A 23,305-nucleotide genomic window follows, 5' to 3' on the forward strand; every position below is an offset into this window, starting at 1 on the left:
AATGATCCGTTTGATAAGAGCCATTGAACGAAGCACTCCAATACCTCCAAGTTCATGATTGCATGTAGGTACATGCATTCAATGATACGTATAGGTATACGGAGTAGTTTCACAGAACGCGATAGTCTAGTAGGCTTAGAAAGTGCGAGTATTCCACCTTAGGCAGTGGCTTTGATTTGCACAACTGAGTCTTCGAGATAATTACTAAAGATCTATACAGCAGATTCTAAGCATTTAAGTCCTGGGTGATAGTTTTGATAACCGTCGAAAGACATCAAGTCAAGCTCGACTGTTTACAGTTTGAACTTATATAACAGAATTGTGAAGATAGCATTAGGCAACTTGATAGTACCTCGTGACCGGTCCAAAAGTAAAGAAAAAAAAGATTATATACAAATTCCCAAAAGTCATGCATCGCTGGGGCATTTATTGTAACATGAAGCGGAAAAGTGTGTCCATCTCGACCCATTGTCGACCACACTTCTTCAGATAACCATCGGCTACCGTTTTAATCGTGTCAAATCTGGTCCGGTTGAACTCTGCGAGAGCGGCGAGACTGTCTTTCTTCTCACCAGTTTCCTTGCTGGCTGCAGATTTCACCTTCTCCACGTCCCACAGGCCAGAGAAGTACAAAAGCTGGTTGTAGATCCGTTTTTCATTATACTCATATGACATCCGGCCTAGACATCCCTCAGCGCGACCTCGCGGACCCAGACATCGGTGTCCGTACACACTGATCTGCCGTGTACGGTTGCCACAAGCGGAGTCATCACAAACCAGCCAGCCCTCGTAGTATTGCGCGGTCTGTTCCCGAATCTGACTCTCTAATTGTGCCACAATTGTCAGGACAGAGAATGGCTTCTGGCATTCTTGTCTGGAGCAAACAATCCCATGAGCAGTGCACATCTCGGGCGAGTCCACCAGCCCTTCAAAGATGGACTGTTCTTTGCAGTGTCGGCACTTCAAAGTAAAGCGAGCTGCATCAGCAAAGCGCACAGAATCGGGAATCTGGGACTCGAGGGGGTATATCTCGGTATCTTGTTGTTTGCTAGCACTCGAGGTGTTAATCTGGTATTTGCGGGTGTCGAGTCCAAGGCATTCAGCAAGACGGACAGCGTCGGTGCCAGGGATTGGCGCACATAAACGCTCGATGGGAGGGAATATTTGCTTTAGAAGATAGAACTCGACGTCAGGCTTGAGTTCCGAGTTCGGCTTCAGGACATCCTGAGGGCTGTATGATCGTTTCGCTGGGGGTAGAGCAGCTGTCTCCGCGTCGCCACTTGTCACAATATAGGAGATGACGTCGTTTGGACGAATATTCTTACCCCGAGCAATGTCTCTCAGGGCAACCTGTGCAGGCGGCATACTCTCCTTGTTGGGGTACTCTTGGGGCCGTTTAGAAAGTTTCTGTAGTCATATAGGTTAGAGTTTAGCTATTGCTCGACACTAATGTGCTCCACTCACCGTATAAATAACGTATTTTTGATTGGGAATTGAGAAGTCTTTCATCTTTTGGGCCAATTCGCGCAAGTATTCGTGGACTTTGTTGAGGACGACCTCCTGATCTTCGCCAGACAGAATGTCGTTGAGAAGTCGGGAGGAGACTTCTTTGGAAAGAGCACAGTATTCACGTCTCTTCATGTCAAGACCCTTGACCTCGAGTTTCTCAACATACTTGCCGTCCACCTCCGTCAGATTCACGGCGGCGTACTTCTTCTTCGCATGCAAGAGGAGACGACGGAAAACATTATCGATATCAATTTCGAGGAGTCGATAGCGTTCATTGACTGATTTCTTGAATTCCTCTCCAACTTTCAGAGCATCGCTGAGAGTATCCATATTGGTGTTGATCATGACTGAATCAGTATCACCATAGATGACCCGCAGCTGGTTACTCTCGGCAAGGTCTTTCGTACTACGGAGAATCTCACGACCCTTGAAGGTAGTAAGCATGGCCAAAGGTCGAGCATAGAAACGACTTTGAGTGTATCCCAAACAACCGTACATAGAGTTGGCAGTGAGCTTAAACGCAAGTTGTTTAGTATCCCATAAAGCCAACTGCTCCGGCGTCGCACGCTTGTCTTTCATCAGCTTCTTGACCTCACGTCGACGGCCAACGAGCGTTGAAATGAGGCGTGGCAGGATGCCTTGTTCCTGTTCTGAAGATGGGACCTCAGGAACCTTCTCCTCGTTTTCATTCTCAGCCTGAATTAGAAAGTTAGCTCAGGGCTTGCAATTGCGAAAGACATGCAGTGAGCGAATACCTGTGATGTTCGGTCGACTGTCGTGAAACAGATATTATATTCCTGAATGATGCTGGGATACAGACTGTTGAAGTCCATGACCAGAATGAATCGATCGTACAGACCCTTTTCAGGTTCGAAAACGAGACCTCCCTTATACTTGTCCTTCTTTTTCTTGTCACCAGCATCGTCATCATCGCCATCTTGCATCTTCTCTTCGGCTTTTTGCAAACGTGATGAGTATTTGTCAGGGCAAATATACTTGTTGCGATGGAATTCATGAAGAAGAATATACTCGTTGCGCTCAGCACGAGTACCGCTTAGGGTTCGTGCCCAAGAATTACCAGCGATGTTGGTCAACACCTTGGTGAGAGGTAGCATTTGTAAGCGTAGCACCAGGGCGGCGATGAAATAGGTATCAGTATCGGCATGATTGACGAAATTCATAAGACCTTCTTTGGTCGAGGCCCAGGTCTTCAAAGCCGCCTCAACATCCAGTTCCTGGCGAACATTACCTTCGCCGAGGTAGAGCTGACACATTTCGGACAAACTCCACGATTGACATTTCATCATGAGGGACTATTCAATGGGTTAGCGGATTTTCTGTTGTCAGAATCGAGGTAGTCTTACTTTGCCCATGTCATTGCCAACATCACACAGCAGTCTACCCGCAATGAGCTGGCGCTCAGCGAAGAAACTGCCGCCTTTATTGAAGTTCTTTGGCCAATCTCCGCGTCTGAGACGACCAATACGATGCCAGCCCGGTGTCTTCTTTTCTCGCATTCGATTAAGAAGGATACTTAGATCCACATCTTGTAATTGGTGGCCCATAATCACATCTGGATCCATCTTCTCGAACAAGGCCAAGAATTTGCTGAGCAAGAACTGCTCGCTCTTCTCAAGCATGAACGTGCCTCGCTGTTTTCGGGTTTCGGATTCGAAGTGCATGGGATATGAGTTTCCAGCAGGACGCATCACAGTGAATGTCTTGCAAGGAAGTTTTTCGGGGGGGAGTAGTATCAGTGAGAGAGACATTCTCGTAAACTCTGGCACTAGCCAAGAGAATCTCTTGTTTGTTTTCTTTCACATTAAGTTGAGTCCGGAAGGAAAGACTCATGAGAGTCAAAGGAGGTGTGTCGAGGTTCTCTGAGTCTGGAACCGGGCTAATCAGACCCGGCTTCGATGCCTGACACTCGAATTTGCACCAGGAAGCATTGTTGACAGCGGAGAAATCGGCTTCGTCAATCTTGAGCCAGCAAGGACCCATTATGTTTTTCCACAGGACGAATTGTTCGAAGAGAGAGGTGTTGGTACCAAAGACGTGCGAGAAAGTCTCACCCTTTACGTCCATTGGCAGAGCAGGTTTGTCGTATTGGTAAAGTAGCTTGAGATATTCACCCTCTTTGGGGACACCGCGCATCTCGAACGCATATTTCCGAGTGCAAGGTTTGATCTTGTGCATCCCTACGCGCAGGCGTGTCATCATTTCATCGACTTCTTGGTAGACGTCTTCCATACCAACTTCCTCATCAGTCTCCCGTCCTTGCTTAAGACGGTTCTCGCGTGGAAGGAAATAGAGCTTGCGTAGGATGTTGTCGACCTTGACAAATGCACTGGCGTAAGATCCGTTCTGTTTGTTCTTAACCTTTCCGAAAAGACAGAGGCTACCATTGACTTCTGTGTAGTCAAGCCAGAACATTCGCAGACTTCCGTCTTCTTCCACTACGTCTTGTGCACGCAGCTTTCCGAAGGAACGCATTTCAGGAGCCGGGCTGCTCAGCACATTGAGCTTGCTTCTCACGTCATTCCAAGAGGCATCCACAACTTCGGGCGTGGCCTTTGCTGGTGATGAGCTTGCTGGAGTTGGGAGGATCTCCTGCTTGATTTTTGGTGGAGGTCGGCTGCCGGTCATATTGATATTGGCTGTTTTGGAACTTGCGCTAACAGTCGCTTGGGCCACATCCATCATGTCGATGTCCTCGTCATCTGATTCCTCCTTTTTGACGATAGGAACAACTGTCTTGCGTTCCACGGCCTTGCTAATGGGAGATGAAGGCATGGGGTCGCTCATGTGTACATCGTCATCATCAACAGGGGGCAATGGGCCATCATCGAGTCCATCCGAGTCCAATGTAGGCGGATCCATTTTGACCGGTGAGCTTGGCATGTCATTCTCGTCTCTCGGACGAGCTTTTTCGCTGCGACGCTTCTCTGATAGTGGTGGGGAGAGCACACGAACTTTTCGTCGGGCATCGGATTTTATGAGATTTCGTGTAGGGATGTGGCCGGATACGACATTCGTGTCAACTTCGCCGAGCAGATCAGCCATGAAGGCATCGTCCTCAGCAGTAGCCACGGGCTATTCGGCCATGTGAGAAGGGATTCTGGTGAGGTGGCATTGAATACTTGAGATTGACTTACTTTCGGTTTCGGGGCGCTTGCGGCAGCATTACCGCTGTTAAAGTACTTGGAGATACCGTTATTGATCTTTTCCTTTCGCTGTTTCTCCTCCTCACGCTTTCGCTTGGCCGCTTTGCTTTGAGCGGGTAATTCATCGCTATCGTCACTGTCGTATTCCACGGTGCGTTCGTTCCAGACCTCCCGTCCATCGTCTGCATAACCGGCACCATTGTCGTCAACAACGAAGTCGTCCTCGTCTAATCGGCTGCGAATGACTTTCTTGTAGCCATCGTCGTCGACTTCATCATAAATGTCCCCCTGTTCTTCGACTTCGTAGGTATCGATGCGTTTCTTGCCAGAGGCACGGAGGGCCCTCAGCTCGGCCAATCTGTCACGGGCAGAAGGCATGGTTATTTGTGTATAAGAAAACTTCCCATAGACGGGATGGGTCTGGGAAGCAACAAATGGTTGCGGGGGCTGAAGGAATACAAGGGAGAATCGCAGATCGCGCCTTCGACGGCGCGCGACGCGCATCGCGGCGCGTTGAGTGGTTTAGTAATGGATTGGTGCCTTGACGCCTTAACCCGTGTCGGTGCCAGCCCTAATTGCGACGTCCCATACCATTATTGCTTCTATGTCCATTACTTTACCTGATTAATCCAAGGCAGTATTTTTCTGCTTGTTTCAAGTATTGAAATGAAGTTAACTTTATTATATCATCTGTATCATCAAAAGCAGGGATTTTGATTTCCTGCATTGTCATTCTTTTGAACAGCATAGAACGAGATTTAAGATACTTCAAGTTTCTACTTTGATGAGTACAGTCAAAGCATATATGACAGTATTTTGTCTCTCCCGTCAAAACTCCATGCTAGAGCAACCGGAAATGAGGCTTGAAAGCAAATTTTGCTGATCCTATAAAGTACAGCATTACGGATGAAACTTTGGCTTGGGTATAGCCCTTTTGGAAATAATCGATACTGCCATCATGGCAGGTGTGTATCTTGTGGCATCGGCAAATACTCTCTCCAGTCTTATCTATCGCAAGTTTACCGATAGATATGGATATTTTAAAGACCAGATTCCCGTACCGGCGATCTAGCCGAATGCACAACGGTGGGAATCTACGTCCCGTATATAGGCAGTTTATGGGTTAGGGGACGGTATTGTACCTGTTCATAGTCCTTGACAATCAGGTTGGGATGCTTTGATGGAGTCTCTTCAATAATCATCTGTATTTTGCACCCTAGACTCCTCTGCAGATAAACAGTAGTTTGAAGGGGAGATTAATGGTTCACTTCTTCGGCGAGAAGACCCCACTGCCCGGTCAATTGTCTGTCTAAATAAGAGTTCAATTCTACACTCTCGCGGTCACCTTTGATACGCAGTGTGGGAGGTCGACATCGGCCAGGAGGTATGAGCCTGAATGGGAAATTCCATCGCCTTTCCGCCAATGACTGAATCACATTTCCTTCCTCGGTATCGAAACCATACTCGAGTCTCGGTGGGCGACCTATCGCGTTTGACGTACAGATTGTGACCTAGCTGCTTAACTTATTCTATAATTAAAGTGACGGGGTCGAACTCATTCGAGGAAGAAAAAATGGCTGAATTCTTGTGAGATATGCGTCGGTGTAGCTTCCTTTCAGTTGCTGCGGGTACAATCAAGTCTACCAGGAGTTCCCAGCGTTGTTTCTTCGTACTTGAGTAGAAATTCCTGCGAATAGCCTTCTGACCTGTGAAGCCACTAGTTATCTGCAATGTTATAATGCACTAGTTATCATTTAGAGCCCCGCTGACCAGCAAGGACGTGGGGATTTTGTGGGAAACACCGGGTACAGAAGTGACATGCCCAGATATTTGAACTGTTAGGCAAGCCTAGGGTATTTTGAATAGCATACAGGATCTGCAATTGGACTTTCCTAGCGTGTTCACTTTTACAAGAACTATCTTACTACTTGGTATATTCGTAGTACTAGTAGTGTACGAGTCGACTACTAATATCAAGCCCCATCACCGCTTGATCTGGAGCAACTGCCCAAGCCAATTGAATGACTAGAGAAATTCATTAAGACATGCACAAGGAGAGATTGAACAAGATAAAAACCCGGTGTTATTTGAGCAGATTTTCCTGGCCTATGCTAGGTATATTTTCCAGCTGTGAAGAAACAGCGCCAGCGAAAAAAAGAACATAGGATCTCCATCCTCTCCACACCCAGTCAGCAACCGGTACCGGGATCAAGGACCGCTTTCCGACTGAATGTCGATCCTACCCACGAGCAGCTACTCATGGCACTACCGTAATCCTCCCAAAGAACCCAATCCACCAAGAAGACAATGGAACACAAGTCGTAAGATGAGATATGAAAGACATGACGTTCCACCCTCCGTTTTTTGATAAATTCCTTTCGCCCGCGTAACAGAATACACTGGTGCGAGGAATTTAACGGTAGGACTTCTGGTAGCGGGCACGGGCACCGCGACCACCGAACTTCTTGGGCTCGGCACGACGGTTGTCGGCAACGAGCAGGGTGCGGTCGTACTGGGCGAGAGCCTGCTTGAGCTGGTTCTTGGAGTGCTCGTCAACGTACTTCTGGTAGTAGGCGACGATGGACTTGGCGATAGCCTGACGGATGGCGTAGACCTGGGAAGTGTGACCACCACCGGAGACACGGACGCGGATGTCGACACCGGCGAACTTGTCCTGGCCGACGATCAGGAGGGGCTCGTAGACCTAAATTGGATTATGTTAGAATTGATTTTCCGCAGGGTGTAAGCACCGCCAGCATTTCTCATCGACTTTGTATTTCCATTTTCCACCTCTTGCTTTTTGGGTTCTTCCTCTTTTTCTTTCTTTTGCTCGATTGGCATAGCTGGCGGCTAGAGGTTGTGTGATGTGGATCGTACCTTGAAGCGGAGGATCTCAGGCTGGACCAGAGAGATGGGCTGGCCGTTGACCTTGATGAGGCCCTTGCCTTGCTGTAAATCGAAAGTCTCAGCGTGCTGTTCAATGACAATGTGGTGAATTTCCCATGCGCCAAGTGTGCCTTTCTTCACAACCATTTCACGATGTCGCAACTTTCGGATCCTTCAATATTCTACCATTTCCATTGTCGACACCATTTCACATAATCCTTTTGCATTCCTTTCACATTTTCCATTTGGCGCAGAGGGGTACATTTCGGGAGAGGGTGGGTGGCATCATCTTCATACCTTGCAGTGGGCGACAGCGGTGGCTATTGAAATTCGAACATCAGCATTTCAAGATCCTCGTTGTAAGATTCGTAGAACTTCAACTCACCCGTCTTCTTCTTGCCGAAGCATTGCACACTCGGGACGGAAGCCATGGTGGATAAATGGCCCTGGTCGGTTGTCGATAGGGAGGGAGTGTGTTGTCGTGGGAGATGGAAAAGAAGTCGACCGCGAATTCCCACACTACGGCGATTCGCCTGAATTGCCCTTGAGTGCGGGTTTCGCTTAGACTTACGCTAGTCCTAACAGGGTTAGTACATATCTGGCCTAGGGCTTGGTCACATGATTGATGACTGATGCTGCGGAGACCCGCGGCAGAAAGTTCGGGGATTCTGCTGGCCGCAAAGGATCGCGTGTTTGGCCTGGTATCACTCTACTCTCACACCCTTTCGCATTAAACAAGATGTCGCAAACAGTTGGCAAGGTGTGTACCAACTGCAATTGCTAGATAGTCCATTTTTGCCGCGGAAATACCCCAACACCAGCACTCTAGACTAACATATATCTTTTCAGACTCGTCTTGCTTATTCTCGCGCATGGCATTATGTCGATGCTGGCTCTGATTCCCGATCTCTCGGCCGTCTGGCTTCCTCAATTGCCCTCGTTCTGATGGGCAAGCACAAACCTATCTATGATCCTTCGACAGACTGCGGTGACTACGTCGTTGTCGCTGGTTGCCATGATTTGCGAACAACCGGAAAGAAGCGCTTCCAGAAGCTGTATTATACCCACACAACTCGCCCCGGTAGCTTGAAGAGCATGACAATGGATCAAATGTTTGCTAAATGGGGCGGCGGAGAGGTATTGCGACGCGCCGTGAAGGGCATGCTGCCCAAGAACCGGCTCCAGGAGCCGCGCTTGGCCCGACTCAAAAGTGAGTTTTTCTTTTCTCCGAGGAGTATCGGAAAGAGATCTTTCTGACATATATCTTTTCTATCAGCTTTCGAAGGTCTTGCCCACCCTTACAAGGAAAACATCGTCAAGTTTGGCAACGAATCGGTTCTGAGCAATCCTAAGGTACAAGAAGCTTTCAAGGAGGCCAAGTCCTCCGCATAAATGATCCCTTTACTTACTCGCATACTTCAAACTATGAAATCCTCCTCCGGGGGGCTTACTGTATTCTATTTTTCGTGTTTATGATCCAAAACCGCAAGCGCATGGGTCCGGAGTCTATGTTTATCTTTTTGTTTTACATGTCAAAGTGACATTTCTCTTCTACGTTTGATACTATAGTGTTTGAACCCTAAAGGCTTCCTCTTGTCATGTACTTATACAGCCGAGCGCAATGGAAATAAAAAAAAAAGAAATGTGTTCCAAAATGACATTGGGTCGTGTTGATCCACTCCCAGTGGTATATAGAGACATACTATGTACAGGGAAACTCCATGCTAAAAGATGAATCCGACGTCGGATTTGACCGATGCGGTGACATTTACAGGCGGGCCTTGTTGTTGGCACGGCCGACGGTGCACTTGATGAGACCGTTGGGGTTAGACTGGGGTGCATACACCTCGGCATCCTTGCCAGTGTTCTTGAGGCCCTTGTGCCAGCTAAGATCTGTGGGTTGATTAGCACAAGCCCCAGGGATTCTGCGAGCGAAGATAAACTGGACATACCGATCTCGAAGTAGTGGTTGTTGGGCAGAGAGTAATCGACAGTCTCAAGCAGAGGCTCAGCGGCGAGGATGATCTCTCCCATCTTATACATGGTAGCCTGAACACTGGCGCTGTTGTCCTCGGCGAAAGTCTTGAGGGTGGTGTTACGGGCAACAGTCCAGGCGTTATCGAACTTGTGAGCATTGGCCTTGACCTCGGAGAGGCCGCTGAAGCGGCGCCACTGCCAGTCAGCAGCAACGTCGGTGCTAAGGATACGGTCCCAGGTCTCCTTGAGAGTAGTGAACTCATCACGAAGGAAGCCGTGGAATTGGGAACCGGTGCTCTTAAGCACAGTTAGATCCTTAATCGAGGACTTGATGTCGATACCCTTGCCCTCGTGGACATCAACTTGGGTGTTGCGGGTTTCGCCGCTCTCCTTAACAAAGGAGTGGGGGTGAGGCTTGCCATCAACGTTCATGCGCACCCAACGGTGGGTGACAATGTTAACGTGGGCAGCGTGGATATGGCTGTACTTCTCGATGAAGTGTGTACCGAGGATGGAACCAAACAGCTCGGGGGGGGAGTCACGGGCTGCTGCTTAGCGGTGATATAAATGGTGTTCTTGATGGAGTCGGTAGCAACAACAACGCTGTTGTCGGCCTTGGTGTAGCTATAGACAAACTCCCGAGTTAGTACTTTCTTTTTGCGCATATCTCCGCGATAAGGAAGCTCCCAGGTCTCCGCGATAGAGCGGTTTTTGCTGAAGTATACTTACGAGGTCTCGATGTCACCCTCAAGAAGAACACAGACAGTCATCTCAACAACAGTCTGAACACCAGTGCGCTCATCACGGTGGACCTTGTACACGCGGACATTGTCCTTACCGTAGCGGGCGGCGGCGAGGGAGCTCATGATGGAATTTGGGGGGGGGGTGGAGTAAGTAGTTGGAGATAAGATCAAACAAGGGAGATTTAAAAGGTCGGGACTAGGCCGGAGGAAATTGTCAGATGGAATTGATTGAAGCAGAGAATCAACTGATCTAAAGAAGGTAAAAAGTGGCAGCGCCAGGTATTTATTAAGGTCGAAATGGTCTGATGCGCGGGTCAGTGAAGGTATCGGCGGGCTCCGATGCCCGCACGACTCTCGCCTTTGAAACTGATTTTCCCCAATTGGAGTCAGATCGGGCTTATCGCTGCAAACAGTCCAAACATCCCTTCCCTTCTCTCTCCAGTTCAAAGCAAATCCCGGAATGTGCAAGGTCCATCTTACTTTGTTCTTTACCCCAGACTCTCGGAGAACAACCGACGTGTCACTTTCGTGTCGCGTTTGATTTTGAGTGATCTTTGATTATCCGAAATCCGAATCCGACTTTACGAAAATGCGAATCCCGAGTCCCATATTCCGTGGTCCTAGTGGGAACTTAGGGATTTGAGGCCTCCACTCCCGTCGGCGACCTCCACCTGCAGCTGTCATCGCGGCCACCTGCGATCTCTCTCACTTTCTGCAAGGTGTGGGATTATCGAGGAGTATATTAAACTAATTGCGACAAGAACGATCGTATGTACTTACTGAAAGAGGATCAGGTGCAAGTTTCGTATAGGTGGTAAATCATGCGGTCTCGGGTTTTTGAAGGGGGGTTACTGGTGATCTCCTAATATTCTTGGAACTGGTAACTAGTATAATGCAGGATGATTCGAATGACTTGGGACTCATGGGTATTCATATCCCTTCAAACAATAAAATAATAGAGAATATCCATTTGACATTGGCCGTACCTTTGTAAAGTTCTTGTTCGAAATTGACCAAGTTCAAGGGGTATGGAATAATAACTAGAGTACCAACTTCATAATTTTCAGGTATATCACTCACACAAACGATCTCCGATCAGTAATTAGATAACGGGGCAGCTGGTGGTGGCATGTCTGATGGGGTTGAAAACCACGAGTGTCAAGTAGTATCTACAAGTGTTAATTCCAGGCCAACCTCTCCCGTAGAGTAGAGCTTTCTAGTCATTGCCGAGAAAGAGGCTCTACACTAGTAATTAGTAGTGGGCTACGGCTAGCAAAGCCGCAAGATCAGCACTGCAAATACCTTCTTTGATTAAGCTAATAGTCTTATCTAGATCCAGTGTCATCTTCTCGTTCTTGTCGGCTTTTACACTCTGAAGCAATGCACGTACGAGGGAGATAATTAGGAAAGACACAGTACAAAACAGATATAGGGTTATGGTTTTTCTGAGCCCGACAATCCATACACTAGTGTATTCCGAGGTTATCCACTGGACTCTCACTAATAAGCTCCAATTTTTCATATTGAACTGCGGATAAGACTCAGGTAGGAGAAGCCCACAATGAAAGCATACTGCATCGAGGCTGTGCATAGGATAGTAATGAGCGAATTAGTTGTGGATAAACTGGTTACATATTAGTGGTTTATTCGACTGGGGAGAATGCATCAATGTCCGAGACTTACGCGATGTGTTATTTAACGTCCACGGTGGCACCTGTCTCACAGATTTGCCTTGTATGGTTTGATGATTTTCAGTCACAATAACAAGGCTAAAGATCTTTCCAACAATCTAGCTCCCCGCACCCTTTTTTCGATTTCTGTGAAGTTATAATAGTAGCACGAAATAACAGCGAAATATCCCACAACTCCGACAAGATCTTGCTAAGGAACAAGAAAATCTGGCCAGCAACAGTACAAACTCGAATAAATATTTTCTGTTTTTTTTATTCTCGACTTATTTCTGAGGGGATCTACTTGCCATTCAGTCAGATGGCTAAGATAGCTACGGCTTTGATGTGTTGAATGTTATGCCTATGACATTTTATGACGTACCATGTACTACTCATATATCCACCCAGCTGGCTACTGTTAGTACAGGCTTTTTCCAAGGTTGCTCCCTGTATCTAATCTTCTGTGTACTCCACATACAAGTCGAGTCCGCGGGACTTCTTCCATTACCCATGGACCACGGCATGCCGGTATGATCTCGGTAGGATCACGGCACAGGCCCGATAGTCGGTTATGCCGTATTCTGCTATGGGGATAATTTATAAATAGTTTCTGCAGAGCCTAGCGTATACTTTGAGACAAGATACCAGATATCAGAGGGAAGAAGAAGGAGTGAGTTCTCTTGGAGCGGCTGGATTCCGGTCGACCCATTTCTGAGGATATCATGTCCATCTATTGGTGAACATATTGAGACTATAGCTCATGTTAGTGGTATCTCCTCTTATTTCAAACTCGATTAATAAGTATAATTTATGAGGTCTCTGGATATACTGAGAAAGCCCGGCTCAATTTACTCCGAAGGAAGCCTATTTCTCCCGGATGTGTATGTACCTTGATTGTCAAATCATATCAATTTAAAAGCATTCAGGATAAGAGAATCGCATGAACTACCAGAATAGGGCACCCGATTGCAACTGATATACACATTCATGCACTAAAGACAGAAGCAACGGAGGTTAACTCTAAGTAATGCCCGAATCGAGCAGATGCATGGAAGAAGTGGGTCGCAGATCGCCAGAACTTTCCTTTTTGAGGTTGGAATCGGACGTCACTGGATCTGCGAAATCTGGGGACGTTCAATTTATGCAAATTCGGTATCGATCAAGTTCATTCGCGTAGATATAAGTTAAGGATTTTCTCTATTCTCTCAAGAACACCATTCTCGCATCTGACGCTTATACCACTCCCCTCATCAATAATTCAACGGAGTTTCGATGCTCTGTCATCTCAATTGAGGTAACCCCAAGACGATGACCCAACATCCATGAGAAAGAATTGATTCACTAACTTATCGCCAGACTTATACAACCAGCCCACCACAAATAATCACCAGATTATTTGACATCTATCCACACCGACACACCATGGCAGACCAAGAATCAGAATACATCTACCTCCCCGAAACAACCCCCCCACCTCGCAACAATCCTAAGCTTCCCCTCCCACAGCTCAACCTTCCCAGCCCTCTACGACAAAACATGCGCCGAAATAGTCGAGTTAGCAGCAACAATCGCTCACTTCGAACCAGTCCGCCTACACGTCCGACCAGAAGACCAAACACACGCCCAAAATCTCGTCAACAATCGCATGATCCAAGCACCACCCTCCGAACAATCCCGTATAACCCTCATCCCCGCACCAACAAATCACATCTGGGTCCGCGATACAGGACCCATGTACGTGCGTAGCGCGAAGAACCCTAAGGAACGCCACGCAATTGATTTCCGTTTCTGTGAATGGGGGAATAGTCTCGGTGAATTGATTTTCAATGATAGTCCCGACAAGAAAGGTGCTATGCGCGATGGATCGGATTGGCCGATTCTTGATGCAGGACGACGCGCAGAGAACACTGCGTTTGCGCAGCGTGTGCTGGAACTTGAGGGGGCTGGGGTTCCGAGGGTTGTTTCGAAGGTGAGGTTGGAAGGGGGTGGGATTGAGATGGATGGGGAAGGAACTTTTATGGCTATGGAAAGTAGTGTGACGGTGAATTCCAGGAATGAGGGGATTTCAAAGGAGGAAATTGAAGATGAGTTGAGGAGGTTACTTGGTGTGAAGAAATTCATTTGGATTCCAGGCAGGGAAGGACTTGATATTACGGATTATCATATTGATGCTGAGGCGAGATTTATTCGACCCGGTGTTGTTGTTGTGGGGAAACCGCATCGGAAATGTAAGAAGGTCTTTTGGGATGTTTATCGGGAGATGCGTGATATCTTGGACGTTGCGATTGATGCGCAGGGTCGCAAGTTGGAGGTGATTGATATTGAGGAGCCGGATCCTGAGTTGTTGCAAGGTGATGTTCCTGGTGAGGAGACAGATGTTGCGGCGTCATATGTGAATTTTTATTTCACTAATGGTGGATTGGTGATTCCTGCGTTTGGAGATGTTGAAATGGACCGGAGGGCATTGGATACATTGCAGAAGTTGGTTCCTGAGAGGGAAGTTCGGCAAGTTGCCGTGAACGCGTTGCCCAGGACTGGGGGTGTGTTGCACTGTACAACACAACAGGTACTGTGATTATATTCACTGCTATTTGTGGTTATATGAGACTGGCTAAGGGGAGTTTTGTTTCGAACATCTGGGATCCTTGAAGGAGTTCAAATTGAAGTTTTAATTTAAATTGATGAAGAAGGTATAACACCTTCTCTAGAACATCCCAGTCGGATTGACTTATCAATATCAAACCTTAGCCAATAGAGATCTGCCCTCATCTGTACAACTGAGCAAGCTCAATAAGTCTGTGAGTCAAACTAGAAATGATCAACTGAACTTGGCTATGAATGGGTCAATAGTACATGGGACAAAAGCGACAAACATGGATGCAGCCGAGGCAGAACTTGAATTACTAGTCAAACACCAGCCATTGCTACCATCACAAACCTGCGAATAGAAGATGTGAAAACGGAAAAGAGAATATATGACGGAATGAAAGGAAGGTTAAAGCCCACAACATACAAGTTGCAACTGTATATGTCTTTTTCTTTTCTTGTACAAGCATCAAGAAAAGCCAAACCACCAGCCCAAAAGGCATCAAAAACAAATACATACATGAACACCATTCTCGAAACGCCCCAGATAAACAAACACAGCGCCACAAATGACCATATAATGAATCAATCACCAGGAGTAACGAAAAGCAGACTTGGACATGAACTCGTGAGGGAGCAGGGTAAGTGTAGCGTAACATCATGTGGGGAGATCACACATCCGAATCTCGCGTCCATTTTTGTCTTCAGCACAACGGAATCAAGGATCTTATATCAGTTTTGTGAAAAGTTCATCATCTGCTTCGTAGGAATATATCCTGACAATAAAAAAACCTCTGAACTTCTTACAGGCTTAACTGGTCGATACTTCCTACTCGTCCACCACCTCCAAGTCGTCCACCGCCCTTAGTCACCATACCTAACCGGTAAAAGCGTTCTTCACCGGCTGGTGTCCGACCACCGATATACCACTTTTCAGGGCCAAGGGCATCACGGAATCCTCCCGATCCACTGGAGGAGTCACTGCCGCGACGTTGGCGATCTGGACCGTGATTAATCGGGATTGGAGTTGATGATGACGGGGTGGGAGGTGGAGACGCGGCTAGTGGAGAGTCTGATGCTGTATGGTGATAGTGATGGGTATTATGAGATTGAGCCGAGTTTGATGCCGGTGCTGGGCCGGCCGAGCTTGTCGCTGCAGATGACGACGAAGATGAAGATGATGAATTCTGATGTGCGTGGGCGGTTGGTGGCGCAGCCGAGGAAGAGCTCGAGGCAGAGTTGGCGGCTTTAGTAGCTATTGCGCGAGCATTCTGCGAGATCTGCGCGGAGGAAAGGGTCGAAGTGGCGTTTGACGATTGTGAGGCAGCCTTATAGGTAGACTGGGCGCGGAAAGCGGCCAGGAAGTTGGCGAGGAAAGGTCGGTTTGTAGACATTATGAGATTATTTTCTCTTCTCAAGGAGAAAGAGGACCGGAGGTCTAGGTTGGGATATAGAGAGGGTATGAGATATCAAGATGGTGTACTGTAATTTAGTCGTGGGGAAGAGGGGAAAGATAAGATGGAGTTGATGGTGGAGAGGGTCTCTCAACCGGTTGCGCTCGCAAAAAAAGCGGAGCGAACGGCGGGGGGAAGAGGATCCTCTTCCTACTCAGCCCGATGAGCCAATCATATTGCAGGTATTTATGGGCATGACGTCGGGAGAAAATGGGCGGCAAACTATGAATAGACTCATTGCTATATACTGTTACAGTCCGGAGTTTATGTTGATCATGGTAAGATGTATGGTCATCTAGATATGGGAGCAATACTGTACATCTTCATAAATTATCACCAAGAGGATTTACTAGTATGGGATGTAGAACAACCTCACTACTCCATTCACAATATGCTATACTAGCCTCTTATCACATTCCACGATTCTACTACTTACTACCTAAACACCGGTTATAGAATATGAGTCGTCTTTGCTAGGATTATACCGTCCAGTATTGACTACCATCTACTAAAGCTTCTCACAATGACGATCAAGACTAATTACTAAGCACAATAGAATGATAACATCCGGTCTATTTTCTAGATGCTTTTCGAGTTGAACAGATACCCTCCTAATAATGAGACGTAACGATAAAAAATGAAACAAAAGTAAGAGACAACACCCTAAATCACACCTCAACAAGCCCAGGGTACAAATATGTCCGTTTCGTGCCGACTGTACTTACAGAAACGAGGCCGTGCAGATGCACCGGGGAAAGGAAAAAAAGAAGAAAGCAAAGCAGATCACGGACCAACCACTGAAAGTCAAACATGAGTGGATTGGCAGCAGTCATCCCCGTGAAACTGTTTGTCTTTCTGATTGTCGAACATTCGCGCAAAAGAACACATGCCCATGTCTATAGTGTGGACGCCGAACAAAGCCACCCGCCATACCGTCACTCACTCACTCATCGAATCAAATAGAGCGGAGCGAAATCAAATCAAGAGAAACAGTAAATATGAAAGAATCAAAAAGACCAAGGAAGAATAGACAAAACAGAGACCGGACTCGCAATTCAATCATCATGTAAAACTCGCCCGTGCCGATAAGAATGCGGCCCCACACCGGATGGGATTTGAACGGGTAAGAATGAGAAGAGAGATAGATGGGACAAGGATAAAAATGAAAACAAATTGTGAGATGCGAAAACCCTCAAGGACGCGACAGTTACAGAAAAATTCGAAGAATCACGATATGGAATGATCGAGACCGGGTACAAAGATAACACCACTGCGGACTGCGTCGAGGAAAGACCGAATGGATCAGAGAGACGAGCGGAGGTCGCAAATTCTGAAGGAAAAAAACAAAGGTTCGAAAAGCCAGTAAAGACTTGGAGAACCCCAAGGACCGCCTAGAAAACACTTCACCGATGTAAAAACCGAAAATGACTTTTCAAAAGCTTTCAAACCATTTCGAAAATCTCGGGGTTACTGTTGAATAATAACCCCGAGCTAATTCATTGATCTGAAAAGACTTCTCGTTCTCTCTTCTCCATCCATCCTTGATCCTAATCGTCTTCACATTCCTAGCCACTTACTGCCGAGCAGGCTGAACGGTACCTAAGGGAAATCCACATCAGCATGATGCTCCCCCGGTTTATATCAATGAATCCAATACTCAGTAACGCTTACCATCACCGCCCAGAGTAGTCGAGGCCAGATACAATCCGTTCATACCGCTCTCGGGGCCGCCCGCGGTGGTAGCGGGGTAGAACTTGCGGTCGGTGTCGACGGGGGCGTGGATCGGCTCCTGACCGGCGGCCATGGAGTGGGGGAAAACGTGGTTCATATAACCGTCGGCGGCGGGGGCACCGTGCTGAAACATCGAAGTCCAGTCAACGCCTGGTTGGCCAGAATGGGGACCGGGCATAACCGGATGTTTGTGGTCAGGAACGACCAGGGGCTTTACCTGTTCAAGAGGACGATCAACACTCAGTTGCTGGCCATTAGGGTCGGCACCATGCTGAATGAGGTACGGATTCTGCTTGGGCGCAGCCATCCAGGAGGCTCGCGAGGCCTGACCGGCGAACGCGTCGTCGTGAGGACGGTTCATGCCGTTGACAGGCGACATCGTGAATCCCAGATGCTGCTGATGGCCGTGGGCCATGCCGTTCCCATTTACGGCCCCATCGCCGAATTGTGCACCCATCACACCATTGGAAACCGGGACGGTGTTACTAACCTCATCCTGAAGAGGCTTGGCGGAATTAGCCGCCGCAGCCTGAGCTGCCTGCTGCTGTGATCGCTTCAGATGGGCTTGGGGGTGCGACAAGTGAGTCGCGCCCGTTGGGTTGCCTCGTCGGATCGAGCATTTTTGGAAGTGGCGCTTCAAGATATCACTGCGAGAGAAGGTATCCTTGCAAAGAACACACATGTAGGGACGATCACCGGTGTCTGTTGTAAAAGCCGTCAAAATTGACGCGTCATTAGCCAACCAGTTCTTTCAACTCAAGTGGAGATAAAAACCAGAGAAGGAAAGGTATTGAATTAAGAAGTAGAACACCATGAGTGTGTTCCCAATGTCTTTCAATCTCCAAGCATTTTGATGGTTTCAAAAACTCACGTCTCAACAGATGGCGCTTCAGGTGCTTGGCGTGAAGGTAGGTTTTATTACAGTGCGGGCAAGGGAATTTGCCATCTGCATCCTTGGCTGGAATCGTGGTGCTCTTCGCAGCGCCATTGACACCGTTGGGGACCGGGGTTGCACGGCCCGGAACGCTCGGCAGGATACCGCGGCGACCCTGGGAGCCCACAACCTGTGTGCGAGGCTGTTCCTTTCCGTAAGGGGAGCCATTGGCGCCGTTGACATCGGGACTCATACCCCAGGACTTGCCATCAGAGTAGCTGAAGGCACCGGAGGGCATGCCATTGAAATCGCGGCGGTCGCGTGGGGGAGCGGGAGCGATGGGCTGTGGGTAGCTCTGCGCGGTCGACGCGGGAGGCAACACGCTTGTTGGGGGAGGAGGATAGGACTGAGAAGGGTGACCCTGTGAGTGGTTAGGATGGCTCAGGTATGATGGCGAGTGGCTACCGACAGTCGTGTGCGGCATGATCGGAGCGGTTGACGCTCCATACACGTCGTGAGTCGACGCGGGAAACCGCGACAGGTCCGGCCGGTACGGCTGGCCCATGTACGGATGCGGCGCGGGCGACTGAGTGTGATGCGGCTGGAGAGGAGGCAGCGTATGAGGCTGCGACACCGGATACTGAGGCTGCATCGAGTACTGCGGCATAGGCATACTCGAGATGGGAGTTGAAGAGAGTGGCGTGGAGCCTTGAGGCAGGCTGGTGGAGGGAGGCCGCGAAGGGTGCGATCGGGGATCCATGATGAGATCAGGAAGGGGAAACACGTGTGGAAACTGTCGTTTTTGTGGAAATAGAAAGTGAGTCGAGATCACGGAATCATCGAACGTTTTTCCTTTTTCCCTTTGTCTTGATCACGGGTTTACGGGGAGCTCCTTGTTTTTTTTCCTTTCCCTTCCTTTTTTTTTGCCCACTTGAAATTTTTCCCGAGGCGGCGAGCGCGAGGTCACGGGGGCAATTGAGGCAAAGAGAGGCGAACGAGCACGAGAGAGAGATGGCAGTTGAACTTGCAATCTGACTCCACCAAGAAATAAAGAAGTCAGAGATGAAGATGTGAAGAAGAAAGAGAAATGCTTGATCGGAGGAGATTCCCCACGGTCACCCACCAGAGTCGTGTGTGGAACTTGTGGTGGTGTTCCGCACGTTGTTCACCGTCGATAGGTTCTGTATCCACCAGAGAAGCGGGCGTGCAAGTGGGTCTCGCAGCACAACACCTAGTCAGATCTGCTTCGCGCGTCAAAGATATGAGGTGAATCGTGAAAAACGAGTAATTTGAGTAATTTTAAGGCCTCCAAGTTACAATTGCACAGAGGGGGAGGGGAGGAAGGGGAGATGAAGATGGGAAGATTAAATGAACCCAAAAGAAATTTTTTCACTCTTTTTTTCGGTTGAGGTTCGAAGAGAGGAAAAAAAAGAGGTGGGAGGAAATTGGGGGGGGAAAGTCGACCAGGCCAAACTTCAGACGGTAAAATGTAAAATAAAATAAAAAATTTGGTAAAAAAAAAAAGAGAGAGAGAAGTGACGGAAGACCGGGTGAGCGAAACGGACGATCGCTTCTCGGGGAGGCAAGAGGCGAGGGAAGAAAAGAGAAAAAGAGGAAATAAAAAAGTAAAAAAAGAAAAAGAAAAAGAAAAAAAAACCAAGCCAAATATTGGGATTTCTAGAAAGGACCGTATTGGTAATTACCGTACGGAGAACTGGCGGGACGCGGCCGTCTTCCGAGCGCGGAGGAATGGCCGCGAACAGGTTGATCGTGAGTTGTCTCTGTTGTGTATCGCAAGCTAGTATTTTGTATATCGATTGATTGATTGTTATATGGATATTTAGAGAAAAATGATTCATTAAAACAAATGCCATATAGTATGCCAATTTAATAATCCATAGAGTTATTAATTTACTAACACTACGTAGTAAATTGTAATATATGTATTGTCGGACAACTAGGAACATCAGGATCAGGATTAGCTGAAGCATAGTAAGCCGATGGTTGCGTTCAGGACTCCAATTTCCTGGTCTGAGAGCCAATGTCTCCCAAATACCACAACTATAACCGCTGGTCTTGACTATTCCCGGTCCCGGCCAGTGTTGACCAGCTACGCCCATAGGTAGGAAGTATCATTACTCTTTCAGTAGTACTGATGATAGTAATCCTTAATTGACGTAGCGATCAGTCAGGCTACTCCTGAACCGACTTCGGCCGCTACTAAATATTAACTAGTATCATGTCGAAATTCATAATCCGGATATCTTCCAAGTGAACTTGGATGTACGCTTAGTGCTGAATACATTGCTGTCATTGATATGGAACTAAGCTACTCCTCCACTGCGATATATACATACTCCATCTTTTAAAATGGAGTATAGATGAAAGTGGCCCTCAAAGCTGTGAGCTCCGCAGTGGCTTGACAGCCCCGCTACATACATACATACTACATATTATGTAGCAGTACAGATATGTACTATGTACCAACTAGATCCTTAGTAAACAGATCACGCATGTGCAGGAAGACACTGCAGCCATCAAATAAAGGTGGAATAACCCCAAGGTCGAGACAGGAACTTCTCTCGCACTGTTCTCGATAGCAGCACGTCATCCGGGGGCCTCGAAGCTCGGGAGCAGCAGATGAGGAGTAAATTAGGCAAACGGTAAGACCTCATCGTGCAGCTCCCGTTCCTCTCTGCAGAATTGAGGAGAGGGGATTACTACTCCGGCCATAGAGAGAGTTGAGAATTGAGCATGGCTGAGGCAGTCTGAAGATTGAACTCGGAACAATGCCACCCACGTATGCCGATGTGATTCTGTAACGGTCATGCATTTTTGCCCTACATACTTTAGTGGATGCGCCGTAGCCGCCCCTTTCCACTTTTCTCCGTAACCCCTCCGATCTTGAAACTAACCATTACTGTACTTGTACAGTTTTTGTACGGAGTATATATGTAGTTAACTGCTAGTTATCTTATGGAGAAGTTCTGCAGACTAGGTAATCTTTTGTTCATTCTGTACTCCGTATCGAATGAAATGATTGAAATACTGCAGTATGTATGTACTTCAGTACTTTTTACGCAAAATCTCAGAGAGTCGAGTCAAATTGGAGAAATTGAACCACGGACCTACGGTCATTGGACGTGACTTCACAGTGGCTGGTTTTGGACCCATCTCGACTGGTCTTTCTTAGTCAGGTTTCATTCTGCGTCGATGTCTCGTCTAAATTTCTTTTAGTAAGTGCTTGTCGATAATTGTAATTTAGCTTACTTGTATGATAGATATCTGTATATGACTATATTATTAACATCTGCAATACTAGCAATACATAGAGTAGATATTTCAGATATGAAATTTGTACATAGAATTTGGTACTCCATCCAGGTACTACGGTCGGCAATCACCCTAGCCCCTCTGTCCCCACCGTAGAATTTCGCGAGAGCTTCTCCCGCTTCCATTGTGGACCTGGAGACTCGACCAGGGTTTCTGCAGAAGTATTTCTCGGATCTGACCATGGCCTCGTGACTTGTACATTTCAAGTAGTAAAATATCAAATGACTTTGTACCAAATAATTGCTTATACTATAGTACGGCTGTATCAATTAACCCTAATTACCAATGTTATGAAATTCGGCTTAATACAGGGATTCGGTAAATTAACACTTTCCGAATCTCCGTGTTCGGGTGTTTACCCTCAATATGTACATAAACATCCGTACTCCGTATGATGATTCGCACTCTACTGCTCATTGGGGCGATGACGATGGACCTCGCCTAACCTTCTACATTCACTGGTATGCTCACATCCCCTCTGACAAACTATCGTGAGATAAAGCCTTTCCCCTTTTTGATTCCGATTCCGATTCCTGACAGACTCAATTCTTTCATTGACTAGTTAAAATACATACCAAGGGGCTGGGATCTCAACATAAATGCGGTGTATCCAATCTGGCAGGTCCTTTATTTGAAAAGAATTCGGGTAATAGAAAATGCGTCTTTTGTTCCTCCTAGACGCGAACTAAAGCAAAGAGGGTCGGCATCGTAGCCGGGAGTTGATGATCCACCGAGACCGACTCAAGTGGGAGGAGGGGCACTCCCGAGGCCGGGCTCCACGAGGGGAACTTCGAGGGACAAACTACGGTGAAGCCAGGGGCCGAGGAACGAAAAATGTGCAGACTTCTCCAAGATCGGTCTCCCCTAATCCACCTCAGATCGGCGGATAATTTTCTTTTTCGCAAACAATGCTTGGTTCCTGGCCATTCCTCTCTGTACTATTACGGAGTAGTTGGTCTCCGCCAGTAGGGCTAACCACGGATCACTTTATGTATATAGTACATAGTACACTTAGTGTAGAGAAAGACTATGACTGCAGCTCGATAGGTCAATAATTAAACTGTACTCCTTTCATACCCAGTATGTAGAAAGGGCCACACGGGAAGAATGCGAGATCGCGTCGATCCGCCCTGCATTACGGAGAACATTGTATACGGAGTACCTTTCCCAACCTCTCTTTTTTCTGTATTCTTCCCCCCTTTCCTTTCTTGCTCTTCTGCAGCATACTAATTCCAACATTCGCTGTCAAATTGGTGCCCTATACTCCGTACTCCTCGGAGACATTGTCAACCTTCATCTCGGCCGAATTGGGAATCCATCACGAGAAACAAACAGCGGTGTCGCTGAGTTCCGTCGAGAAAAAAAAAGTAAACTATTA

The 23,305-nt window shown here is 47.5% G+C and overlaps 7 protein-coding genes across 7 annotated transcripts; 2 read left to right on the plus strand and 5 right to left on the minus strand.

The window, feature by feature from the left end:
- Positions 1 to 426: 426 nt before the first annotated feature.
- Positions 427 to 5,177, minus strand: N7469_001174 (DNA-directed DNA polymerase alpha catalytic subunit POL1; the record flags this gene model as incomplete). Its single annotated transcript, XM_056640094.1, has 6 exons — positions 427 to 1,407; positions 1,465 to 2,205; positions 2,265 to 2,822; positions 2,874 to 3,230; positions 3,277 to 4,602; positions 4,665 to 5,177. 6 exons carry the CDS (start codon positions 5,175 to 5,177, stop codon positions 427 to 429), a joined length of 4,476 nt encoding a protein of 1,491 aa, XP_056505851.1.
- A 1,909-nt stretch (positions 5,178 to 7,086) lies between these two features.
- Positions 7,087 to 7,990, minus strand: N7469_001175 (40S ribosomal protein uS9; the record flags this gene model as incomplete). The annotated part of the gene is made up of 4 exons (XM_056640095.1): positions 7,087 to 7,377; positions 7,551 to 7,622; positions 7,857 to 7,879; positions 7,945 to 7,990. The coding sequence occupies 4 exons, from the start codon at positions 7,988 to 7,990 to the stop codon at positions 7,087 to 7,089; spliced, it is 432 nt and encodes a 143-aa protein (XP_056505852.1).
- A 308-nt stretch (positions 7,991 to 8,298) lies between these two features.
- On the plus strand, positions 8,299 to 8,951 carry N7469_001176 (mitochondrial 54S ribosomal protein uL13m; the record flags this gene model as incomplete). The annotated part of the gene is made up of 3 exons (XM_056640096.1): positions 8,299 to 8,319; positions 8,409 to 8,769; positions 8,836 to 8,951. 3 exons carry the CDS (start codon positions 8,299 to 8,301, stop codon positions 8,949 to 8,951), a joined length of 498 nt encoding a protein of 165 aa, XP_056505853.1.
- A 376-nt stretch (positions 8,952 to 9,327) lies between these two features.
- On the minus strand, positions 9,328 to 10,402 carry N7469_001177 (urate oxidase; the record flags this gene model as incomplete). The annotated part of the gene is made up of 4 exons (XM_056640097.1): positions 9,328 to 9,452; positions 9,512 to 10,022; positions 10,079 to 10,160; positions 10,266 to 10,402. 4 exons carry the CDS (start codon positions 10,400 to 10,402, stop codon positions 9,328 to 9,330), a joined length of 855 nt encoding a protein of 284 aa, XP_056505854.1.
- A 1,930-nt stretch (positions 10,403 to 12,332) lies between these two features.
- On the plus strand, positions 12,333 to 14,524 carry N7469_001178 (agmatine deiminase family protein; the record flags this gene model as incomplete). Its single annotated transcript, XM_056640098.1, has 2 exons — positions 12,333 to 12,366; positions 13,341 to 14,524. The coding sequence occupies 2 exons, from the start codon at positions 12,333 to 12,335 to the stop codon at positions 14,522 to 14,524; spliced, it is 1,218 nt and encodes a 405-aa protein (XP_056505855.1).
- Positions 14,525 to 15,338: 814 nt separating this feature from the next.
- N7469_001179 (uncharacterized protein) lies at positions 15,339 to 15,929 on the minus strand (the record flags this gene model as incomplete). Its single annotated transcript, XM_056640099.1, has 1 exon — positions 15,339 to 15,929. The coding sequence occupies one exon, from the start codon at positions 15,927 to 15,929 to the stop codon at positions 15,339 to 15,341; it is 591 nt and encodes a 196-aa protein (XP_056505856.1).
- Positions 15,930 to 17,562: 1,633 nt separating this feature from the next.
- Positions 17,563 to 19,354, minus strand: N7469_001180 (C2H2-type zinc finger protein; the record flags this gene model as incomplete). The annotated part of the gene is made up of 3 exons (XM_056640100.1): positions 17,563 to 17,588; positions 17,661 to 18,422; positions 18,592 to 19,354. The coding sequence occupies 3 exons, from the start codon at positions 19,352 to 19,354 to the stop codon at positions 17,563 to 17,565; spliced, it is 1,551 nt and encodes a 516-aa protein (XP_056505857.1).
- Positions 19,355 to 23,305: the final 3,951 nt, after the last annotated feature.

Source organism: Penicillium citrinum (assembly GCF_028827155.1).
Source record: "Penicillium citrinum strain IBT 23319 chromosome Unknown utg000001l:1.0-4955037.0:1.0-4956770.0, whole genome shotgun sequence".
Classification (NCBI taxonomy): Eukaryota; Fungi; Ascomycota; class Eurotiomycetes; order Eurotiales; family Aspergillaceae; genus Penicillium; species Penicillium citrinum.